Source organism: Drosophila innubila, assembly GCF_004354385.1.
Source record: "Drosophila innubila isolate TH190305 chromosome 2L unlocalized genomic scaffold, UK_Dinn_1.0 4_B_2L, whole genome shotgun sequence".
NCBI lineage: Eukaryota > Metazoa > Arthropoda > Insecta > Diptera > Drosophilidae > Drosophila > Drosophila innubila.
In genome coordinates, this window is record NW_022995372.1 from 17242585 (window position 1) to 17268399 (window position 25815).

General features: G+C 36.8%; 2 protein-coding genes across 2 annotated transcripts; one reads left to right on the forward strand and one right to left on the reverse strand.

Moving 5' to 3' along the window:
* Window positions 1–6149: 6149 nt before the first annotated feature.
* LOC117779904 (pickpocket protein 19) lies at window positions 6150–8482 on the reverse strand. Its single transcript, XM_034616248.1, has 4 exons — window positions 8298–8482; window positions 7645–8233; window positions 6613–7222; window positions 6150–6324 (listed from the first exon to the last, which is right to left on the reverse strand). Exons 1-4 carry the CDS (start codon window positions 8480–8482, stop codon window positions 6194–6196), a joined length of 1515 nt encoding a protein of 504 aa, XP_034472139.1. The 3' UTR covers window positions 6150–6193.
* An 853-nt stretch (window positions 8483–9335) lies between these two features.
* On the forward strand, window positions 9336–12723 carry LOC117781619 (pickpocket protein 19). The gene is made up of 5 exons (XM_034618402.1): window positions 9336–10307; window positions 11325–11457; window positions 11516–11569; window positions 11654–11896; window positions 12384–12723. The coding sequence occupies exons 1-5, from the start codon at window positions 9336–9338 to the stop codon at window positions 12689–12691; spliced, it is 1710 nt and encodes a 569-aa protein (XP_034474293.1). The 3' UTR covers window positions 12692–12723.
* Window positions 12724–25815: the final 13092 nt, after the last annotated feature.

Below are 25815 nucleotides of genomic sequence, written 5' to 3' on the forward strand. Positions count from 1 at the left end.
TTGTTTTTCCGTGTAATAAATGGGTCCTATGGGCTTTAAACTTCTTTTTAAAGAATATATATTTTTAAATTGTTCCACAGTTTATAAAAATGTCATTTCCATGGTTGATAACCGCAGATCAATTTTACAACAATAGTCTTTTTAGCATTCTCATATAAACAAAATTCTTTTGATAATTTTTTGGCTTAAAAAGACAGTTCCATTCCAAAAATTAGAAATGGCAATTAAGTAACTGTTAGCTTAAACCTTAATGGCCAATGGTCAATTCAAAATTTTAGGGTATATAACCAGAAGGGGATAGAGAAAGAGATGAAGGGAGAGAGAGTCCGACAGACAGACAGTATAACCAGGACATTTTCACTGGCTCAGGCTCGTAAAGTCAAACGACGTGAAGAAGCAGCTTGACACACACACGCATACATACACTTAGCCATAGTCTAACACTAACACACACCCAGACTGGTACACATTTACACCTACACACACACATGAGATTTAATGTGACTGTCAGTTAAACAGGCAGAACTGCTGGGACTCTATCTAGAACATTTTATCGCCAAAGCTCTCACTGCGGCTTTTATTTGTCAAACAAAGTATTTTTATTGGCTTTTCTAGCTGCTCCTCTGCCAGACAAGGACAGAGGGGGCGACGTGCAACGGGGTATCAGAGCCTGGCGCGTGTTTGTTGTCTGCTAAATACTCGACACTTGGTATGTGATTGAAATAATGCCAAGCGATAATCCGTGTCTTATTAAACGGCTCTAGAAGGCGCGTCAGCAAGCACGGATTTGGGTCTGGCAGGTGATGCCCCATAGCATATGTTACCACATACACGTACACTTCCATACCGTAAGCATACATACGTTTTGACCCAAAACTAAATGAAAATCAGCTACTGTGACATTTTGACAACCGTTTAAATATCTTGCTAGAGCTGGCATTCTTTTTTCTTGTTTATTAATTGAACAGGATATTTAGACAGCATATACTGAAGGCAGCATATACTGAAGGATATAAATTCATGAATAACAAATTTATAATACCTTTATAATTTATTTTCAATTGAATTCCTTTAAAATTGCAATTAAAATTTCGGAGAAAAAAAATCATAAATTTTTAAATTTTTTTAATGTAAATTATTTTAAAAAATATGTTTGTATCATAATAATTATTACTTTTAAAAGTGTATTATATAGACCCAACTTAAAATTAGTTATAAAATCTATAGAATTAAATCGTGTTATAATTTATAAAGATTAATATTATGTTTTATAGTTGGTTATTATTATAAATTTAAAAATGCTGTGTGCTGTCAAAACTTCAATATTAAAATGTCAAATATATATGTTGTTATAATATTATTATTATAAATATTTACATAAAAAAGGATAAATCTTATGATAGCAGCAATATATACTCAGTTACTTATCCCATATCTCAGCTGAAGTACACAGAAAAGTCTTACCTGCTTGCACTGTTAGCAGCAGTTTGATTAAAAATGTGATCTACATGCAACATTTACCCTTGTCAATATACGTTGACTTGCTTTAAGCCAAGGTCAGCTTGGATATTGATAAGGGTCAACGGATAAGCCTATTAAACTATCAAGCTGAGCTATCAGCTCATACAGTTGAACTTCTAAATAGCGAAAACGTTAATAAGCCAGTGAGCTACCAGCTAATATCAAAATCCCATCACAATTGCCCCTCCTTGCCTACAAATTGATAATCTACCACTACCAAAAGCAATTTTCGTTGGCATCAAAAGAGAGAAGCAGAGAAAGAAAAAAAACCTGAGATACCTCATATAATATGCATAATGAAAATTTGCGTACTCAAAGCGAATTGTTGTTTGGTTAACGTCAAGTTGTTAGCCAAACTTGCCGTGTGTCCTGGAATTATTAAAAGGAGATCGGAAAATATGGGCAAGTGAAGAAGCAGGCAGTCCGTGTTTGATATTAAAATGCGTCAATATAAAAGGAACATTCGATTAAATCGCGTGCTCTGAGGAGGCAGGAGTAAATTCGGAAATCCAATCAGTTCTTTCCGCGCCAACCTACAACAACAATGCGGATATGGGGGCGTAACGACTGAAAATTAGGTAAATTACCGCATGTGTCGGTTTTCGGTAACCGGCTGCGGGTATACAGTCTACACCATGTTTAGCCCAATTCTCACACTCCCCCACACTCTCAGTGTGTGCCAAAAACAATGCCGGCTAAACCGCGACAGGCCGCAAATTTAGACGGCGCCGACAGACCGAGCGAGAGGGAGAGAATGTGAGTGAAAGAGAGGAGGAAACCTTGGAGTAATTTGGCCCATTTTGGCCTCAATGCAAACATCGCCAGCGCGGCATTAAAATTTCGATTATCTAACGCCAAGAATGGCTGCACAATTTAATGACTGATTTGTGTATTGTTTGCCAAGCTGTCAGTTGAAAAAAGGGAAAGCCTTAAATTTGCCCACATTGCGTGTTCATTTTGTTGCAAATAAACAACAACCGACAAATGCAACAACAATGAATAACAAACAGCGAACAAGAAATGTCGGCGACAAGTTTGCTTTTCATTTCGGGTCTCCCATGTTTATATACATAATATTGCTGGCGGCTATAAACTTAATTTGCTGATTACAAAGTAACCTCATCGTCATAATTTATATGCCAAGGTGATAAGGGACAAATGGTGCATCAGCTTGACCAGGACGACTGACACTCTTAAATGCTCTACTCACTGACAACTTACATTTTCAGCATTCTCGCATTGGTGTAATTCAGCAAATTAATTTCAAACACATCTATTATTGCATTGCTAAAATTTCGATATCGACACATATGCACTATAAAAATAAAAAAAACTCTGATTTTAATAATTTGACTTGAAAATTTTATTTAATAAAAATAGATTTGGAGAAAAATATATAATGGCTATTATTACAAATAATATGTGCTTTTTAAAGCTAAGAACTTCTGGTTCTCAATGCATTTTTTTGACGAAATTTCTTGCTCATTTTATAATTATTTAATTTCATTTTTCCGATTAAAACCAGTAAATTATTAACAGATTTGTAATTAAAATATATTTTATTATTTCGAAATAAAATTTCATTCAATAAATTTTCTTAACAAGCCTTATTATGAAGTCGAAATACCCGAATCATTATAGCTATTTTGGAAGAGATTTTAAAGTAAAAAGGCACTGAAAAAAACGGTTGTTAAATAGCAGCAAATGGTGCCCAAGCGGCTCCTCTTCAATGTCTTTTGACTGCTAGGCATTTTGAGGGTAGGGTCAAAAAACAACAGAGACATCTAATTACCCAAAAAATGGGTCGCATCTGTTTAGTTATTGTGAAGTCATGAGAGCATTTGCCGGACACACATGGATCAAAAAAACATATGTCACACATGACTGGACACTATGCATTTTAAACTATCAAATTAGCGGGGCAGCCAAATATGTAACATGTATATGTAGTGTATGAATGTATGTCTGTGTGTAATATGTTTTCCTAGTACTAACTACTGTACTCGTATATATGCTGACCTTTAACTTCCTCACCCCATTACAGTTTTTCAATTAAATGAACCAAAGTAATTTTGAAAAAGCGCACGCGCCATTTTTAATTGAATACTCTACGGAAGGGTATCTGGACTAAGTATCTATTAGACACTATCTAAAACATAGACTAAGCGGTAAGAGCTAGAACACTGCATTTGTAAAATGCAAAATAGATATTCGACGGTTTTTATTTGTTTCCGATTTGCTTGAATTTCATTTTCAACGATCAATGCCAGAAATAAATGGAATCGTATTTCACCCGAATTTATATTCCAGCTAAGAAAATGAACTTGATTTTAGATGACATTCCTTTTCATTGTATTTTCATAAATTGAAATTGTAAATAAATAATAACATACATAATTATGGTCTAAGGATATGTGTAAGTGAACTCAGTATTCGCGTTTGTTTTTAAACTTTTTGTTCTTGCTTTTCCCATTTATTTATTTACGCTAGATCCCAGGCGACTGTTAGCCTCACCTGAACCTGGCCATAACCCCAGCTGGCGCAGCTTTTTTATTTTAGATAAAAACGTAGTACTGAACAACAACAACAAGCGAGACAACAACAACTGTTAACTAAACTGCTAAAAAATTCAAGCACAAATATTTGTTTCTTGCTTTGTTTGTTTGCTTGTTTGTAAAACTAATGAAATTTTTGCAATATTAGCCAACCGGCTGCTGACCCCAAAAGACAACAAAAAACCAAAGCTTGACCCCGAAATAACAACAACAAATGCAATAATAAAAAAAATTAAAAGAAAATACAAGAAAAGACAGCAAAAATTTAACACCATTTCCCCACGACCTGCACGACTAGAAGATGCCCTGTGAAAGAAGATACACAATTCTAAGGATAGAAATAAAAATGAGATGATTTGGTGATATTGGGCAATTTATATGATATCTATTAATTATTGCTAACGAACTCTTATTACTTATTTAAGAAAATTAATAGAATATCTGAACATGAGTGAAAGCGTAAATTATTTGAATAGTATCAAAATTAAAAATCAACATAAAAAAAGTTCGTTAAATTAAAGTGATCATAGTCGATTGATAGGCTTGCAGTTGCCACCAACAATCTGTGTAACAGACAACTTTATAACTCATAAACCGCACGGGCCATAAAATATAAATATATCTATATACTACTTATATATGTATGTCTGTCTGACCGGCAAAAGCAGCTGGCAAAACGCAAAAAAGAAAATGAGAGGAGTAAAGGACAAAGCCAGCGGGCGCAGTTCGAGCGACAGTCAAAGATTATTATATCAAGTCACGTTTATGAGCGTAATTTCGACAAGACGCCCAGCGACAGAGCCACTGTGTATGGTTTGGTGTAAATATATATACATATATATGTATTTATTTCGCAGACAAGTCCCAAGTCCCCTCCGGATGCTGCTTGTTAGAACGACATTGCAGCAGTTAAGTCGTAGCCCTCGGCCAGTCAATAAACCGCTAAAAAATAACTCAAATGGCAGTCAAGAATTCCATATTTGGGCAAGCTAAGCTAATAAACCCCAAAAGTATATTATATAAACTGTTTAAATATATTCGTATCTAATTTGAATCGAAACACCTAACACCTTCATAATGTATAATGTACAACATATCATTTATTTTTTTTTATTACGTTTATTAATATTATGAGCACGCTACATGCTATTTAAAGCATTTTCAGTGCAATTTAAAAAATTAACAGAACAGGTTAGTTACGGATTTTAAACATGGCAGGGTTGAACCCAGTTATTTTTCAAACTGTAGTTCTAAATATGTGATAGCTCAGCGACTCTAACAGCTGAGCCACGGGACCACACACAACACATAATTATAATAGATTTGTCAACTAGTCAAGCAGGAGACTATTAATATACACTAAAATTTTTAAGTGCTTTACAATTAACAAATCTTGATTGTGACAAACTGTTAATGGAAATAAAGTTCATGTAAATACATTGATTCATTGATTTTTTAATATTTATTTTGAAAAATCCTGTTGTAAATCAAGTATGTATCTTAAAAAATTTAATTATAAAACATTCAAATAATTCTACAATAAGTGAATGAAAAAAAAATATCTTTCTCTGCTTCTTTTACCCTTTAAGCGGACAGTAGAACAACTTTAGTAAGCAATTCTACTGCTTGTGCAAAGTCTATGTTTTGCTATAAATTTATAAATAATCGAAGCAAGCAGTTTTCAATACGCTATGTTTTCACAAGAAAAACTTAGCTTATCATAGAAACATAGAACTATATGCTATGATTTTAAGAGCGATGTTCTATTTGCGTTTCGCGCGATATTTATTAATGGCACTTTCGCAGTTAACACTGCTTGCATCGACTTTACTGCTTGCAATATTTGTACTGCTTGCGATGCTTGTACTGCTTGGAAAGCTTTTACCAAAGCTCCAACCAAGCATTTGCGATACACGCCCTTCAAAATGGAAATGCTAACCCTCCCGAGAGTAATGTGAAAGAACAAAAGATATTTTTGCCAGCAAATGCTTTGCATATGTCAAGCCAAGTCCAGAGCTCTACAGTATCCACCAGACCATAAACGGCAGGCAATAAACAAAAATAAAATGCACATCAAACATAAGAGCGTCCGACCATTGTCGTTTTTATTGGATAGTTTAACCAAAGCGCCTCAGCGCATAGCGCCGCCAATAGAAATGGGGCACATCGATCAGGCCAAAATACAACACCTCCAGAATGCCAATGATGGAACAGCCCAAGCAGAGCTGACAAATGGCACCAAATGAAACTGAAAACAAAATTTTTTAAATTTTTCAATTTCCAATACTTCAAAATAATAATATTATTATTATTTTAATAATAATGTGTTTTGTTAATGCAAGCCGTAATATGAAAATGTACGGCTTGCATTGACATAACACTGCTTTGTGCAACTGCTTTGCACTGCTTCTCTCTCTAAACCTTACTGCTGAAGCTACATGCCTTCTGTGCTACTAGTATTATTATAAATAATTTTTTCAAGTGTCTTTCTACATATATATATTTTTAGACTCTCTGTAAAGCGAAATCAACGTACCAATTAAGTCCATCCAGCTGTATATCAAACTGGTTTTATAGACCAGAATATTGAACCGCTTGTAGTATATGTCGAGAAGCATTGATCGATTCTCTGGTCGATAGGATGTCCTGTCACTGACATTGACCCGTTGCAAGGGTCGTTGGACAAATTTGCGGACATCATTAATCAGGGTCAAAGATTTGCAGTTGTGTAGACATTCACAGATGAGTCCCGATTCGGCATGGGCTACATATGAATGCTCTCCAGGTTGTTCGTAGCTCTCCATTTCATGATTGTGAGCTGCCAGACAGGGCAAATCCTTCAGCTGGCAGGCAACATGATCCGAAGGTGGATAGAACAAATCCAAAGTGCAATTGCAATAGCGCAGCATATAGAGTTGTTGGCATTCCGCAAAACAGTTTTCCATCATATACTTGAGGCCCTGAAGAGTGTGAATATTATCGCTAACATGCTCATAGTCCTGCAAACACATCCTTTGTTGGCTGTGCATGGAGTAGGTATCTTCGTCATAGAAGTGATAAACAGCCCTGATGCCAATGGTGCTGTCCATATCCGGAAAGAACTCAATGGGAAAATCGAACCACACATTTGGCTCCAGAATATTGAGCTAGTTAATTCGAAGGGAAATACGTCAAGTTACTATAACAATATAAACTTGAATAAAGACTTTTAAACTCTGTAACACAGTACACAAATCTTTAAAAAAAAAACAAACATAAATACTCGTAAACTTAAATTCTAAAAACAGAATAATACATTAACAGAATTAATTCCGGTTTATTAAGTATTAAGATTTTCAACTTCTTGATCTTAGATTTTAAAAACATATCCAGCGAATATTTGCTTGGAAAAACAGTTTCAAACCTGTACTCATGTCTAGATTAATACTGAGTTTTAGTAGATTCAAGATGGATTTCACTTTTTAAGGATGTTACTGACAATATAAGAATAGTATTGGATTTTAAGAACCGCAAATACCTAATTCAAACTTAATTTTAGTATAGTATTTTTTTCTATTCGTGTACGCACCATAAAACCTTTAAGCTCTACATTTTCCGGCGCATGCTGTGCCTCATTTAGCCGGAGACGGACCATCAAGCCAGACCCCGAGCCAATTTCCACAATGGCACGCTGCTCCACTTCGTTAAACGCCAGACAAGAACCTAGGGGCAATCTTCGGGGCCGAAAGAGTTCACAACAATCTCGAGATTCAGTCTGCCATCTACATTCTGCGAGCAGTTCATCACAACGCCAGGCCATCTCAGTCGCAATCCGGGTGAAGTTGAGATGGTTCAGCGTCTGCAGAGGCTGATCCTTCAGAGGAGCAAAGACATCAAACCGAGCAAAGCTTAGGGCATCGTAAGCGGTAAGGACACGCTCCAGGAGCGGCTGTTGAGCAAGGCTTATGTTATATCGCTGGATTATTTGCGGCAGACGAGACCAGTTCAATCGGTTCTTATTACAGACCACAATCACTGGGAAGGCAATGTTCTGAATTGGCCAATGCGAGTCTGCGATTATCGTGTGAAAGTGATGTCGCTGATGTCTCTCTCCCAGCAAATAAGCTACATAGATGAGCACAGTCAACGCAGAGAGCAATGCCAACGCCCAGAGTAAGCTAACATTGTGGTCCAATCAATCTTAGTATCAATGCAAGTTAACACTTCCCTCATCTAACTCACCGCATTCGTCGACGCATTGTAGGCCAAAAGAGCTGATAGAAACCATGTATATGGGATCCAATTGTGTATCGACTAATGAACTGCATCCATGTCACATTGTCATAACTAGGCTGTGCTTGCTGCTCCTGCCAAGCCTGAAGTTTCCGACGCTGCCTTATCACTCTTCTCACTTGGCTGTGCTGCATTTTGTGGTCGACATTTTTCTTCAGATTTTGCTTTTTATAGCGACCCTAAAAGATTCTACATGGGACACCCTTACACAACAAGGACTTTCAACTATAGAATTTGGAAATACATGATATTAACAAGAATTTCTTAAAGGAATTCAACAAATACCAAACTCATTTTAAAATTTTCATATCTATATTTTTAATTTTATTTTGAAACAGTAGAAAAATAATGATTTAGTAAAAACTTATCAATTATTTAATTAAATTACATTTTATTGGATTGAAAATTCAAAGAAAATAGAAAAATCATTTAAGAAATTCAAACATTTTTTGTGTCAAATTGATAGATATAAGTTCAGCATCGAACCGAACCTTTTTCAAAATTAAGAAGATTGTCAGCCTTGATGTATACTATGTAATTACTTTTTTAAGTAAATTTTCCGATCAACAGGATTTCAAATTAAAAAAATTTTATTTTTTTAAATAGAGTATGAGCTGTTCTATATCATATTTGAGTTCATTCTCCCTAATCTCTGTGTGCAAATCATTTGCATTCAATTGAATTTGTTTGTCCAATTAGTTTGACATATATATTGGGTACAAATCATTGATGCAAATCAAGTCAAGTCAAATCTCCAGGGCACTAAAGAACGAGCAATGCCGCGTGGACATCGATTAGGGCTAACTTGACCTTTGTGCCAAGCTGTCCCCAAACGAGTTTAATAGGCGTTTAACACGTTAGCGCGACCCAGCGACATGGTCAGCTATCCAATTATCTACAAAACATTCCGACACATAGAGAGCTTTGCTATAAAAGAAGCCAAGTGAGTGGAAAACTTATTCAGTTCAGTTAAGTGTTAAGCCAGTCATGACTCTGGCTCATTATCCTACGGCACGGCCAGAATTGAAGCCCCGATTATTGCCTCGTCGCTATCAGCTGTTGGGTCAGATGGGTGACGCCGCCTGGCAGCTGGCTTTGAGGTTTGGCAAGCGAACAACGATCCATGGATTGGACAGACTGCTGGCGTCACGTGCCAGTCGCTGGGAACGCTTCATCTGGCTGTGTACTTTTGTTAGTGCCTTTTTGGGAGCCGTCTATGTGTGCCTGATACTTTCGCAACGGTATAATGATGGCAACTTTCAGACCGTGGTGGACAGCACGCGATATCCGGTTTATCGCATTGCATATCCGGTTGTCACCATATGCAATCGCAATCGTCTCAATTGGCAGCGTTTGGAGCTGGCCAAAAGCCGTTTCATGGCCAATGTCAGCGATGCATTGCAGTTGCAATTATTTGAGAGGATTATCGGCAGCTATGATGACATGTCATTTGGCCACTTTCAGTCCTTTGACCGACTGCGAAATGAGCCCACACAGCAGCTGAGTCACATCAACTTCAGTCTCGTCTACGACTTTATGACCTGGACCTGTGACGAGCTGTTGACCGACTGCAAGTGGCGTCATTATCCCTACAACTGCTGTGAGATCTTCTCGAAGCGACGCAGCAAGAACGGTTTGTGCTGGGCCTTCAACTCCCTGGAGACCGTCGAGGGCAAACGCATGCACCTCCTCGATCCCATGTGGCCCTGGCGAACCGGTTCTGCTGGACCAATGAGTGCGCTCTTCGTACGCGTTCTCATACATCCGCAGAAACACTGTCCGGACGGGCATAATGATAAAGGCATCGAGGTCATGCTCACCGAGCCATATGTCTGGCACAATAGTCCATATAGCGTGCCAGCCAACACACAAACATCGATTGAAATCGAACCCACAATCTACTTTTACGATAACGATACACGATCTGTGAGCTCCGATCAGCGTCAATGTGTCTTTGATGTGAGTTTCTTTCTTTCAATGATACCCTATTTGGATTTTGACAAACACACTGAAAAAAAAGACCAAGTTCTAAAATCAAGAACATTCATCTTAAATATTTTGTTCTTAAAATAAGATTATTTTAAGACCAAATTACCAAAGATTATTAATCTAAAAAATCTTAAAATCTTAATATAAGAATAAAAATCTTAAATTGTTAGGAAAGTATAAATAGGTACTATTTCGTGTCAAACAAGTGATAGCACCGTGGCGCTCTGGTTAGAGAGGCCGCTTCAGTTGTGAAGCAGTAGGCGGCGGTTCGAATCCCCTCGTAACAAATTAAATTAACATTTATAAAATTACTAAAACAGAATAAAACATAAATAAATCAAAATTTAAAATAAAAAAAAAATATAAAAATAATTTTCATTTTTTTTTTTTTGATTTTAATTTAAGAACATTTATTCTTAAAATAAGAACTTGGTCTTATTTAAAATGTTCTTAAAATCAAGATGTGTTCTCTTAATTCAAGAATTTGATGTTCTCGACGCATTTTTTAGACCAAAAATCTTAGTTCTGAGACCAAAATCTTGATCTTAGAACATTTTTTTTATCAGTGCAGGAATTAATAACAAAACAATTTTCAATTTTCAATTGTTCAGGAACAAGATTTTTTTAACAAATAAAAACATTTATGTACGAATTTGATTGTGAACAATCTAACTTCAATTTCAAATAACATTAAGAATAGTGAAATTATTAACAGAATGACATCTTAATTTTTCCTCAAGACATTATTATTTAAGCAACATTGAGCTCCAATAGTTGTAGTTTTGAAATATCCAATATCCAAGCAAAAACTTTCTTCTTTCGCCTTAACCATTACGTTTATTTTATTACTTTTTAACAGTTTAAGTCTAGATTTATCCTAACTTGCGCTTTGTAAATGTTTTTCTGATTTCAATATCCTATTTATTTTATCTAGCCTATTTTGGTTTCTTTAATTGATTTCTGTAATCTGTTTAATCTTCTTTGCAGGATGAGCACAACAGTCGCGATTTCAAGTCACTGCTGGGCTACATTTACATGATTGAGAATTGCCAATCGGAGTGCCATCAGGAGTACTTGGTTCGCTACTGTAATTGCACAATGGACTTGCTTTTTCCGCCGGGTAAGCACGTTTCATTTAAACCGCAACAAGGACTTCAAGCTCTGCTCTCCACTTGCAGGCCAGTATCGTTCCTGCCGTTCTCAGGATTTACTCTGCCTGGCGGAAAACAATGGTATGTGTTCTCCTCGCTCTTTCGCTCTGTCTCTCTCTCTCTTCCTCTTTTAGTTGACCAAAAATACTTCTAAACGCCACACAGATAGACTACTCTACTCACATCAGCCAGGAGAGGAGCATTTTGTGCGTAACAATTATGAGGGCATGGTATGTAAGTGTTTTCGCAACTGTTACTCCCTGAACTATGTGAACGATGTGCGACCATCATTTCTGCCGCCGGAAGTGGTTGGCAATTCATCATTTGTGGACTTGGATGTGCATTTCCGCTTTGAAACCCTTATGGTCTATCGCACCAGCTTGGTATTTGGATGGGTCGACTTAATGGGTTAGTAAAAGCCAAAAGAGAACAAGGAATTGCCTTTCAATTTTCCATTTCGGACCCTGTACTTGAAAAGTGTAAAGTGTCTATTAAGATTGTACAAGCGAAATATTGGTATCAGACTGGATAGCTCAGTATTTATATTCTTGATCAGGAACACCAGCCGTATAAATAGCTAGATCTCAGAAAATACTAGAACAAGAGAGTCCAAACTTGGTATGTAGGTTTCTGTGTATCCTAATCAAATTTAAAAAAAAATGTTGGCCCAAAAAATTTTGAAAAGAACATGTGCATACTTAAAGGTTACTATTTTTTATATGTGTGCTGAAAATCTCATTGCAATAGTAAGCAACAAATCCCGCTTTAGAAATAATAATTGTATAATTTGTATTTTTGTTTGCCAAGCTAGTACAGGGTCTCTTACAGTCACAGCCTTTGACACTAGACAATTCTTGCTACTTCAATTTAAATACCTAAATACATGTCTTTACAGTCAGCTTTGGTGGCATTGCTGGACTTTTTCTGGGCTGCTCGCTCATTAGCGGCATGGAACTGGCCTATTTCCTATGCATCGAAGTGCCGGCCTTTGGCATGAAGGGACTGAGTCAGCGATTGCGTGGTATGCGTAGAATGGACATAGAGGTGACCACGCCCACATTGAAGATACGACAGAATATGTCCACTCAGCTGGAGCATTATATAATGCAATTCAAGGCTGAGCAAGGGCCGCAGAAGGCAACGGCCCAATTTAAAAGGTGGCAACGCCAAACGTTCGCCCATAAACATGTTATTAGCAAATGAATAATGTGCACAAATAAAATATGTATTTGCGGAAAATTGGTGCGAGTTCGAGTTGCAGGTCGCAGACAGGGTTGGGCTTGGGGTCAGTGTCGGGGTTGAGGTCGGGGTCTGGATCGAGGTCTACCCAAGTGGCTGGCAGCCGCCGCAGCTGGCAAGCCAACAAACAAATTGTGCTCATTTTTCAGGCTCACAGAGAGGATAGTCCTTGCAACTCAACCTGGCTGTCTGTCTGTCTGCCTGTCTTGACTGTGGCTCAGGGTGTGTGTGTGTATGTGTGTTCTGGCCGCACGTTGACAGCTTCATTGCCAGACATTGTTAATCAAAATTGAGGTTAAGTCGTGCTCCCAAGTGGTCCGCCTGGGCAACTTTTGCAGTTTATTGAGACATTTACTTGACTTTCTGAAAGGCGAGTGGAGCCCCAAAACCCCTTTGCAATTAAGCATAGTTTGTTTGTTTGTCTGTGGTTGTTGTTATTCTTGTTGTTGCTGTTGTTGTCTGTGGCAGTTGTGGTAGGTCAGGCAGCCACCAGAGAGGATCCCTTGGGGCAGCGTGCGAAACCGCTTAGCTTGGTTTCCCTTTAACTTCTACAGTATTTAGTGTGCGACATGTCTACGGGCGTATGCGTAATTTTATTTATACAACAATCCAAACTGAACTTTAAATATACACCACACGAATACAGAACTGTGAATTGTGAATTGCGCGACCAAAAAGGCACAGCAGGCAATCATTTTTCATTTCCATGTCGCGACGGTATTACTATATATGTATGTGCCGTGACAAGGGGTGTTTTTTGAGGCAGTGAGAGGGGAGTGTGTGGGGATTGTTTGACGCATACCTGCGATATTGGAATGACGTCAACTGGGAAATGTTTTGTGATGTTAGAGTTGTATGTTGCGCGGATACGCTGCAAAGAAATCTGACCAGAAAGTGCTGGAAAATAGGAAGCACTCCAATGTAATAAGGTCCAATTTATATTTATTACAAAAATTTATTTACAAAAAATTCCAGAGTACAATTGAATTAATGTAGTTTAATGAAAATAGGTACTGTATAATTATAGTTATATTGTATACTTTTTGTATATCAAATAAACATATGAAAAGACTCTTTTAAATGACAGATGAGATTTTAATTAAGTAAATATGTGGTAATATATATAAGTATTTCTTATAGCTTCTGAAAGATTAACCAAAATACTTTTTTGTTATAAAAAATAAATATTTGCAAAAATTTAGGCATCACGATTCTTGACAAGAATATTAAGGAGAAAGCTTCTGCTTTTGCTAGAAGAACCTAAAAATGTAGAGAACAAAAATGTTACACATACGCCTTGTGAAACTGTTGCTCTCCTCGTTTATGTCCAAACCACATCGTTGTTCAACCAAGCAAAAAAATAAAATTTTACAATAAATATAATCACATTATGCTTATTGAAATTCAAAAGTTGTAGATGTGTGAATGGGGGTGGAAATAACTGTAATTGATTACCAAATTAGCTGCGCACGAACAGTCAAAAATCAAGAAATATATTGCCCGACGACTATTGAATAGGTATTATAAAATATTTTCACATTTGATTTATGTCAAGCGCACAGAATTTGCTCAACTCGTCGACAAAGAAAAATGCCGAATACCAAAGGTAGCCGAATGACAGGTAAGCCAACCATCTATTCATTCAGTCAGTCTGTCAGCCAGTCAGTTAGTTGGTGAGTGAGTTAGTCAAGTAAGTTGTTAAAATATTTGCGCTGTCAGTCGTTATTTGGCGTAGTTACGCTCAACTTGTCAAATTGTGTTGGCTGCAACTGAGGGGAATGCAACAAGAGGCACATACAACCAAAGACATCCTAATAAATGTCAAAAAAGAGACTTTCAAGTTGGGAAGAAAAGCGGCGGCTGTCAAAGTGGCAACAGTTTAACATATTCGTGACATAATCTGACACAAAGCATGCCACATATGTGGCAACTTTACAACTTTTGGCAGCTTAATCATGACAAACGAGCCTCTTAATTGGTTTAAAATGTGCGTAATAAAAGAAGGGATGACAAATAAATTAGTTGGGTTTGTAGAAATTAAGCCAAATAACAGATATCTGATATATGATACAAAATTAAAGATGCCAACAACTTGATTTTCGCGAAAGCGTTAAGCAACTACTTTAACACGATTACATTTTTGACGATCAGTCGAGTAAATGAAATCATTCTCATGAAATATCGACAACTTAATTTATTATCCTTCTTTTCTATACTTTCTCTTGACGATTTTTCGAATATTTCCAAATGTGGTAACTCTGTCAAATCTTAACAGATTCACTTGCTAAATGTCAATTTTATCATTATTTGGTCTCTTACTTGACTTGCATAAAATTTTGAACTCTGTACATTTTTTTTTTTATATTTTGCCTTGGATGCTTTTTTGAAAACTTCAAACTGTCGCATTTTTGTCAAAACTTAACTAATTATCTAGCGAAAAATCAATTTTATCATTTTATGACCTCTAATTTGACAATGCATTCAAATAGGAAAATTCAACTTTTTTCAGTACTGTGTGTTTTGGGAAAACTTGATATTTGTAAGTCGACTTGGATTCGCATCACTCGTAATTTATACGAAGTACTGTTTGACTCAAAACACACATTTACGCCTAATTGATTTACAGCCGGAGAGAGTTTCCCCCTCCCGCCTTTAGCGGTTATTATGCACATTTATATGGTAATGGGGCTCTGGACTTGAGCCCACTTAATTGCAAGCACTTGTTAGTTAATTTAAAATGCAAATAAGCCTAGCTTGTCCAATGCAAGTATCTCTGCCAATGCCACCAATGTTGATGTTCGCATGTACAAGTATGAGTCCCCATATGAACGTTAATCGAGCACGACAGAATTTCTCGCTCAATGTGCATGCAATTTAAACTTTAGCAATTGCCAGACTACACGAAAATTGCACTAGCAAAACAAGCAATTTTCCATTGCATATAAACAAGCGTTGAGTCGGAACAAACTCGGTACATAAAGAAGTTAAATCAACTGAAAAGTTCGTGAAATGTGAATGTAAAGCCATAAACAAAGATTTGATTCTGTCATTTGAGCTCTAGCCAACATTTCCGAATGATTTGCAAAAATAACAAAACATATTTTATAGTATATAATGAATTACACAGTAGTCAAAATATGTCTTTCATCAAAATCTTTAAAAGCGAACATTCAATAAATCGGATGAAAAACAAGATTGAAAAAACACATCTAGTGGAAATTAAAATCCCAAATTCAAGGCTTTCCAACTTGGCACTTGGTGTTATCACTGCCCACACTCTCAAATCTTGACAAAAAGAAAAATTATTTAAAAAGAAAGTCTCAGATGCTCGAAAGCTGCTGTTCATTGTTATTGCAGGTCACAACAATTAGACAATGTTTTGAGAAGCGCACTAAACCAGCAGGCGACGCTATAAAATGGTCAGCTAACGGTGCTTTATTGGACCAACAGCCATTTTGGAAAATCTGAGTTGGCTTAATGGTGACCAAAAAATTGTCATTGACTGGCTGCAGGTCGACGCTAATGGTGTCCAATGTGAAAGCAGGTAGATGAGAGTTAATTACCTCGGTACTGGGAGGCAGACAGCAAAACAGTGAAAAAGACGAGACTCAACTGTCATTGGGAGAGCTTAAGTTACGGCTGAGTCATGGCCGGGTAACTTATTATGCTTGAGTCTTGGGCCAGCTTTCAGTCAAGTCATCTGCAGGAAACTTTTAATTAAAAATGTCCTCAAAATATGTAATATATGTTAGCTACGTTTACAATACACGCGCATTTCCCCCAAGGTATTGACCCGACCAATATCAATAGCTTTAAGGCTATTGTGCACAAGCTAACAAGTCGACCAATTGGCCTGAGACTAGCAAACCAAAGATAGAGCCAAGAACCAAACAACGAGCAGTTGACCTTAGCAATGGCTGCTCGTTCTACTTCTACTCGTTACCTGGCCAACAACATGGCCCAATTATTTTGCTTCACTGAAGCTGAAAATACGCAACACACTTACACACAACCACAAGATTTAATAAGCCACACGACACTAGATCCAGATACCTCGGCGTATCTATGAAAACGAACAAGTCGTGTGTCATGTCAAGAGTGTCCTGAATAATTATGCAGCCAGAAATGTGAAATAAATTCATTTTAAGAAGCCAATTTACAAATACTCTTGAATTCAAACGCATAACTAGAATACGAGCTGAAATTTAATTAAATTCAGCAGTCTTATATAAACTTTAATTGCCGCATATTAATAGTGCTAAGTTTAAATTTAAATGTGATTTGTTGTAGTAAAATTCGGTTAATAAACTTATATGAGTGCGAATTTTAGAAATCATAAACAAAAATCAATAATTAAATGTTTCGCGAACTATCCCGGGATTTGTAGTCGTAAAATATACAAAATAAGTATTATTTAAAATAATAACTAAGAATTAGAATGAGCGTCAATTTTTAAATGTTTAATTTCAATTATTTCTTCGACATTTAATAATTAATAAGTCTCAGTACTTGTAGCACTGGAAAGATATCAATAAATTCAAATGCAAGCAGCAACAAAAAAAATATATTTTTTTTGCATGTACAGTCTTATGTTGCAACAAACCGCATGTTTTAGTTAATAAGCCCGTTTGTTGCAACAGAATAGCAAACACACATGATTTATGATATGTAAGTTGGACGAAAACAAGTTTACTTATGCTTCCGTACTTCTATCCATCCATCAAAACGTCTCCAGCTGCTCGAGAACCTGTGCACAGCGACATCAAAAGCAACCACCAGTCACCTTTCTTCCATCTCCTGCCACCCTCCTCAAAGTAGACTAGGAAAAATGAATGAGACTTGCTGTTTCTATTAAAATATTATTAAAAGCATAAAGAAAGCGGGCTTGCCGCGTTGACAATTCGATTGTTACAATATTATTGCATACTTTGTGGCATATTTGGCTCATAAAAAGGCATTGTGGACTGCCTTATCGGCTTTCGGCTGAAGGATTTACTTGATGAAGTTGCACTTTGATGTCGCACAAAAGAAAATTGCACCCGAATCTAAAGCAGACGGCATTTGCCTTTGAAATATCGCTAGCAAGCGTTGCTTTCAAATGAAATATCAAGGACATCTGTTACAGAGACGCAAAGATGTTGGCTACTCAACTTTGGGTGTATATATATATATGAGTGTGCGTGTGTAAGCTCCCAGTGGACGCAAGATTAACTCTTATTTCATGCAGACACACTCAGGGGCAAGAAAGTGGAAGAGCATGATAAAAGGACGAGGAGCAGTAGAAGCATCAGCTAGGAAATTGCACAATAAGCCAAAGAGCAGAAAGTTGGCGTTGTAATGCCCGGCATTCAACAATAAAATGCAAATGTCACTTTGAATGTTTCTTATAGCAAATATATACAGGGTCACTCGCTTAGTTCAACATCAATACAATCCAAGTCATAATACGCCAAAGTCTTTTAAAATATCAACTGATCTGAAATATGTAATACACGTTAAAACAAATCACCACGTTTCTGAAAATCTTCTCTCTTCATTTTCTTAAAATAAAATCACTTTTTGTATTATATGAGGCTTAATAAATTAATTAAATTAATGCAATTAATCTGAAAGCATAAGATTAAGTCTGTTGGGTGCCATTTTTCAAGATCATATATAGGCCTAAGCTTAAATAAATATTCTACAGTGCTAAAAATGTCCCCTCTTCCGTGATTTACTCAACTCATTTGAATAAAGCAATTGTCTTTCATTAAAACAGCTGAGAATGTAGACTAAAATAATTTTCTACATATCTTTAAATTTGTTTTTAGATAACTCACCCTGTTTATAAAGAAAACTGTGCACAAGCAATTTCCTGTAACAATTTTTTCTCAACTTTTTAGCCGGACACCGATTAAAGGCTTAGAGCACTTCAACGATAAAGCAAAAAGTAGAAAAATGGTAAAATTCAAATACGATTTCGTTTTCCTATTGCATAAATCACACATCCAACGTCAGCAAAAGGAAAGTTTTTACTACTCTGTGGCACACTTGCCCTTGACATTTCTGCTAAATGATGATGATGTTTGAATTATAAGCCTGTAGCTCGGTACTCGTACTTCTGTCAAAGACCGATGACAGTCGCTGACATTCAGAGCGTGCCAGTCAGCCCAGACAAACTTTGATCCGATCCCAGCTTGAGTTGAGATACAAATACTCGAATGCAACAGCTATTAATTTTGCATTGCATTGCAGTCGTTGCGGATTTTGTGGCATTTGTGACAGCCATGCAATGAAGTTATGTCCTGGCTACCTGTTCCCCCATCCTTGTTCCCTCATCTTCGTTTCCACCTTTTGCAGCTGTCTCAAATGTCAGCTATATGTTTGTGTGTGTGCTTAGTCTAGACAATGTCTGGTTGGCATTATCAACACATTTATATGAAATTTAATCTAATAAAATAGTCAAATATGCACGCACTTACCCCCCTGTCTGTCGTAGAGCGTCTTAAAGTCTGCGGTCGCCTTTATTGACCTTAAACTTGTCAAGCGCTGGAAAGTGCGCTAAGCTTTTTGAATAATTCACAAATATATTTGCCATAAAAAAGTGTCGCTGTCGCTGTCGCCATCGCTGCTAACAGCCCCACAGACATTAATACATAATAAAATTTATGATTTTTATAGCGGGCGCACTGAGATTTAGACTACTTCCCCGCACCCCAACTCGTCTCACTGCCTAGCGGCCACGGCTGTCAACTTAACGCGTGCGTTGACAGTTTCTTTTTGGCTTTCTCTCTCTTTTCTCCCTCTTGTACTCTGTTTTGCGTACTTTTTTTTCGCTTTTTGGCACCTTAAAAGCCAAAACCGTAGCCGTAACCAAAACCATCGTTGCACGCTTTCAACTTTTCAATGTGCTTTGCATTTCTAAATAGTTGACGGCGTCCAGGTGACACACAATACTCGTATAATATAAAAGTAAAATGGCTCCCAGTGTTGGTTTTTTGGTCTAGTCGCGGATCCACAAGCCAGGACACACCGGTCTGGCACGTGGAGCACGACTGTCGACGGAAAGTTAATTTCGCGTTGTATTTATTATTTATGTGCATTACTTTGGCCCTCTTAAAAGATTTTCACTTAACGCCAACGGCTGTGCCTGCCAAGCAAGCAAGCTTTTTGAGTAAACCGTGATTAATGGATTTTATAATATAAACATTAACAGTTCCACAACAGATCAGTTCTCAAAAAAAAAAAATAGCATATGAGACAAAAGTATAATTTACTATTAAACAACATTTATTTGTAGGAGTTTGTTGAATTGTAGAACAATTGATAATCATATAACATACAACAACCCTGATCCCACCTTTTATACCTTTAACTAACTCTGTTGTTCACACCTTTGAGCTGTCGTAATACACAATTAAAGCAAATTTAATTAATGCTGCTTGCAGGCGACTCACTCGAATTTCAATTTGCCTATGTCTTTGTCTAATTGGATTTGCACCTTAAATGGGTTAATGATGCTACGTTCCAGACAGACAGACAGACAGACAGAGTTCTCAGAAGATCTTCTTCGATTGTCTGCAGCTTAAATTCGGATTAATTTACACTTATTTGGGTGGCTGAGCGAAGCGCTTTCCAATCACAATCACAGTTACAGTCACCGTCAAAGTGTGCGTTGCGCATACGCCCCGTCGTCTCCTTTGTGAGCGTAATCATTTGGTAAATTTGTGCTTCTGTCTTTGGTAGTGGATTATAAGTAGTATGAGTGTGCTTAAATTTGCTTTTAATTAGTGCTCAAGTCGAGGGGAGTAAAGTGGCTCCGGATAGCAATTGGCACAGCATGTGCCTCTACCAGCTGTCTCTCTTGGCCAAAGCCAGAACAATGCGTCAAAGTGTTGTATGCAAATAAGCAGAGAGGCGGCAGTTGGGCCTGGTATCTTTGTCGATGTCGTCGTCATCGTCGTCGTCGTCGTCTGCTGCTGCTGTGGTGTCTTAAGCCACAGCACATACTCCCACCACATTCTCCCAGTCCCTTGGCGAATGTTGCAAAATGGCGGGCGGTCGACGGACATGTTTGATTGCAAGTGCATGTTGTGTATGCATCGTGGCAAGTGACCGGCAAAAGCCGCAACTGGAACATGAGCAGGAGTAGGAGCTGAAATTGGAGTGGAAGTGGAGCTGAAGTGGTTGCATGGTTCGGATCCCTGGCAAAGCCTGTCAGAACATGTGCTGCATATTAAATGCGCATATTCACAAATGAATAAAGGGAAGTCAGCTGCAAAAGCAAATGCAACCCAAACTGCGCACAAACTACGCAAATGTTGCCGATTTGATTGCTATTCAGATGGAATCCTAGATCAGAGAACAACTCATGTTCCTCAATATGATTGCTTACATCAATTGAAAAAAATTGCCTAAAAATACCATCATTTTTGTTTTTTGATGTAACAAAACATCATGTACTACAAAAGTTTTTTTTATTAAATTAAACTAGCTAAAAAAAAGACACAAGCTGCACTTTTAAATTTAGAATCTCTGCTTAAAATATGGCTGCGTCAATAAAATTTTCTCAATTGACAATATGAATTTTGCACAATCTTCTTAATATTTTGTACATTAAAATAATTAAGTACCTCAATAATACTCTATTTTCCCGCGAATTATTTTGTAAAATAGTCAGATGGGTAGCTATAAACAAGCTAAGATGGCAACAATATACAGCCTTTGCTTGTTTTCGATATTTATTAACAACATAAAACCCATAAAATGCACATTCCTGACATATTATTATGGGTCTGTCTTCCAATTTCATTTATCGTTGTCCATTTGCAATGAGATTCAAAGGCAAGTAAAAATGTTTAAAGACTGTAATTAAACTGCAATTTTGCACTGACGAGGACTGCGTTGACATTCAGTGAAATGAACTCCCCAAAGGATGCCCTAGGACTTTTCATTGGCGACCTTAACCAACCTAAAGTCACAAGTGCTGAGTGTAAAACTCAAACAAGTTTGTCAGTTTTTGGAGAACATAATAGCTGAACATAAAAACTAAAATTTTAAAAGTAGTTACAAAACAGTTTTAAACAACAATTAAGAAGTGTTTAGGGACACGATGTTCGGTTCTAATCTGGATCAAAAGTAAAACGAAACGCAAGACAGAAGTTACTACTCTATATATATTCTATATATTACGTAAGTAAATTATATATATCTGCGATAAGAGTCTTCTCAGTGAGATATGATGACAACTGAAATAAAAGCCAACTTTCTTTGACCGAAGAGCAATTAGTTACATACTTTCCACAAGTTTAAAATACCATTAACTGTAGAGTACAGTCTAGAGACAGAAAATGGCCGTCGACGAGCGCTATGCGCTTGTATTTTCATTAAAATCAAAAGTATAATTAAATTCTCGGAGCTCAACAAAGCTGACCAAGCAAACGAACACTCCGGGTCATGGAGTCGCTGCACACATGCTGGGAATTTGTTTGTTATGACAGCACAACAACTGTAAATGGAATATTTTTTTCCGCTCTCTGCGTTTTCCACACATGCCAAGGATCTCGAGGGACATCGTTGGCGTTGACCCGGGAGGAAGGGGAGGAAGCTCAGTAAGTCTGACCATTAGACATAAACGTGTCACATGTGTTTTTAAATTACTGCTAAAAGTCATTTGGCTTACTACCAGTTTTATATTCAGTTTTTCCTTTTAATGAAGTGCACTGATTAATGCACATTAAACCGACACCAGAGGCAAACAGAAATAAATTCAATGTTTTCTTCGTTTTTCTGTGGCTGTGACAAAGTTAGTTACAGTTGAATTGTGACCAAGTATCAGAATAATCAATAATTTAAGCAGTTGCATACAGCAACAAACATTCGCACTGGTGTAGTAGTCAGTCAAGAGCACTTGTATAGATTTATGAGCCAATTCAACAGCAGATGCAACAACAGCATCAGCAGTTAAAGCGGTTGTTGGCAAAGCCCAGCATTTTGTTCAGTCAATAACATTGTTTAAACTTCACTAACGGCATTTTTTATCTGCACACACTTATGTTGCACAATCAAACAATGCACATACATATGCTATGCAAATACTTATATGTATGCGAGGGTTGCCATTTCAATTGCAAAAAAAGAAATCAAAAATTTATATTCCTTAATACTCATTGTATTAAATTGAAACAAAATAATATTTAACATTAAAATTTGTTAATTAAAGCATAATTTTAGATGAAATATTCTGAAATATTGAACTTACCTTTTGTTTTTATAATACTTGATAGAATCACAAGTTAAAAACGTTCAGAAAAAAACTAGAAATCAGAAAAATAATTAAATATTAATTAATTTTATATTTTTCAAATTAAATTTTTATTATATATAAATAAGTTTTAATAATAATTACATGAAAAAGAACAATTATTTAAAAATTAAATATGATATAAACTATATTTAATCACAAATAAAAGCTTAAATAATTAAAAAGTTATATAAGACTGTTTTACAACTTTTCGCTGCCTTTGCAAACGCCACTAACTTTTGTGCCTGCCCTCGCTTAGCTGACAGCTATTGATAATTGTATATGCATATGCATAGTGTTTCTCCCGCTTCTAACTCCCTTTATTTTATTTGTACTTCAAATGTTAAAAAACAGACACACTTAATATTGTTTGCCAAATGTGGCAAGCATTGTTGTCTCTGCCTCTGCCACCACTTGAAAATTCCCTCTCTCTCTCTCTCTCTCTCTCTCTTCTTGACTGACACAATTCTATGTTGTTGCACTTTAACTGTCGTTTTAGTTCAACTGATGTCCTGCAGCCAATTGTTGTGTCCTTTGCACGAGTCGTGTGCTAACTGGATATTTGGCTTATCTCTAGCCTTTACCCTGGCCCTAACCACAGCACAAGATTTATACACTCTGGTCCAGCGGAAGTACTCCTATTAGAAAGCAACATAACAATAAAGGAGTATCTGTAAATACTTCCTTGTTGCTGTGACATGGCAGGAGATGTCGAAAAAAAATATGACCTGCCAAGTTGAATTTAAATATATTGCCACAATAACCACAAGCATTTCATTTCCATTTCAGTTCACTTGTATTTAGTTGAGATACAAATTTTATGCGCTGTGCAATTATGGGATTGTAAATCTGTACAAGGCAAATAAATCAGCTTTATTACCGGGCCGCCATATTTACAGCTGAGCAGAGCATTTCATTTGACTTATTGTTGACATGCTTTTAAATAAATTGAATTCACTGACAGATCCACAACAGCCAACCTGAAGAGAGACCTGAGACCTGCAAACCTGCAAGCCTGGCAACTTGGAACGCGACCTGAGCTCACACTTGGCAAACATTTCTCGAGGATTTACGAGTGTGGCCATCCCCAACTGCCACATTGTTACTTGCCACTTGCCACTTGCCACTCGCCGCTTGCCGCTTACCTGTTCTTATAATGCCAACAAACTGCAAATTGCTACAAAATCACTTAACTGTAAATTTTTATAGCATCTTTTTTGCCATGTTCCAAATGCAGAGGAAAACAAAGCCATTGGAAAATTGTGTCTTCCAAAATGCGTTTTCGCCACAATATCGTCGTGAGTTTTATTTATTTTGACTTGGCATGAGTTATGCAACTTTAATGAGTTTAAGTTTTCAAAAGTACTATTCAATTGGTTTAGGCTTTAAGGCATCCAAACAAAATTTAAACCGTGGTTCTTTGGTTAAAGTTGTCGAATTCCCACATATATAAAAACTGGGCTCGATTCTCACCCTGACAAGCTGAAGGTGAACAGTCCAAATAAAACGAATTTAAAAATATTTGAATGCAGAATGTATTTAGAGGCCATATCATGATCGAGATCAATATCTAGTAGAATCTAGAGGAAAATATTTTTTAAGACATTAACAAAATTGAAATGCAGAATAAAATAACATGTTAAATATTGTTTAAAATTACATTCCAATTGAAAATCGGTTCAGTTTTGATCAAGTTATGACAGCCTGAAGTTGGTCAGACTTCGGAGATAGTCACTTTACAAGTCAAGATTTTTATCCAATTCTTCATGATTTTTTACAAAAAAATGAAAGGTCTCAGAATCAAGTTTAAAGTGTTGTTTTATACTAATTACGATATAAGTAGTTGCTTAAAAGTGAAAACTTGAGATTTAAAATATTGAATTTTCAAAATTTCAAAGGGGGGACCCTTACCATCAAAATCGAATCGAAAAAAAGTTGAATATAGAATGAATTTAGAGGCCAAATCATGATCAAAATGACATTCTGTTTGAAAATCTATTCAGTTTTGATCAAGTTATGACAGTTGAGAGTTGGACAACTCTTTGACCTGGTTTCAAGTTCCCAAATATTAAAACGCAAATTAAACTTAAGAGTCAAATCAAAAGTTTATCATTTTCTTTGCAAGAAATGCTGTCGAAAATGATTTTTGGAATGTGTTTGAATAAATTGTACCCATTCCCCGTCAATTCTATTCGCTCTCTCTCTCTCTCTCTCTCTGGCGGTAAGCGAAAACAATTGTCAGGGCCATCGTCACTCAGAGCAGCCATTTTGTTGTTGACTGTTAAGAGGTCCATTGCGTTTTATGATACGAGCATTGTAAGCATTGCAAAAGCGTTTCGAATGTTTGGCTTTGCCGTGTTCCTGTGTTGCTTTGCCAACTTGGCAGCTTGGCCTTTTTGTGGCTTTCCGGCTATTTTGCATTAAATTGCAAATGTAAAGCAAACCAAATTGTGATGAGGTCTGTATACCATATGCATTGTGCTTTGTTACGTTGGCATTTTAATTGAAGTTTTTACACACTGTGTGTAGAACTCATGTTTGTAAAGGATGTGCGTGTGTAACACATTAAAGCGTTAAATGGCCATTGCCATTGCCTGTTTGTTTGTTTTTTGTTTGTTTGCTTTTGCCTCTTTTTTCGTTTGCTTGTTATTGCCGTGCTATGCATATCAAATGAATGAGACGACCGCCATCCAAGGGTCGCTTAATGTGAGTGTACATCATTACATCTGGAATATGACACCTGAGATTGCACGAAATGAGCTGGACAAAAGGGCAACAGATGGACTTTGGTGATACTCATAGTCTG

Bases quoted from the DNA above. Each gene is read 5' to 3' on its own strand.
- LOC117779904 (XM_034616248.1), bottom strand. From the start codon at position 8,482: ATGCAGCACAGCCAAGTGAGAAGAGTGATAAGGCAGCGTCGGAAACTT. The intron at 8,234-8,297 runs GTGAGTTAGATG...CCACAATGTTAG, and splicing joins ACAATGCGTCGACGAATGCG to CTTACTCTGGGCGTTGGCAT. The intron at 7,223-7,644 runs GTGCGTACACGA...CGAATTAACTAG, and splicing joins TAGAGCTTAAAGGTTTTATG to CTCAATATTCTGGAGCCAAA.
- LOC117781619 (XM_034618402.1), top strand. From the start codon at position 9,336: ATGACTCTGGCTCATTATCCTACGGCACGGCCAGAATTGAAGCCCCGA. The intron at 11,458-11,515 runs GTAAGCACGTTT...CTCCACTTGCAG, and splicing joins GGACTTGCTTTTTCCGCCGG to GCCAGTATCGTTCCTGCCGT. The intron at 11,897-12,383 runs GTTAGTAAAAGC...ATGTCTTTACAG, and splicing joins TGGATGGGTCGACTTAATGG to TCAGCTTTGGTGGCATTGCT.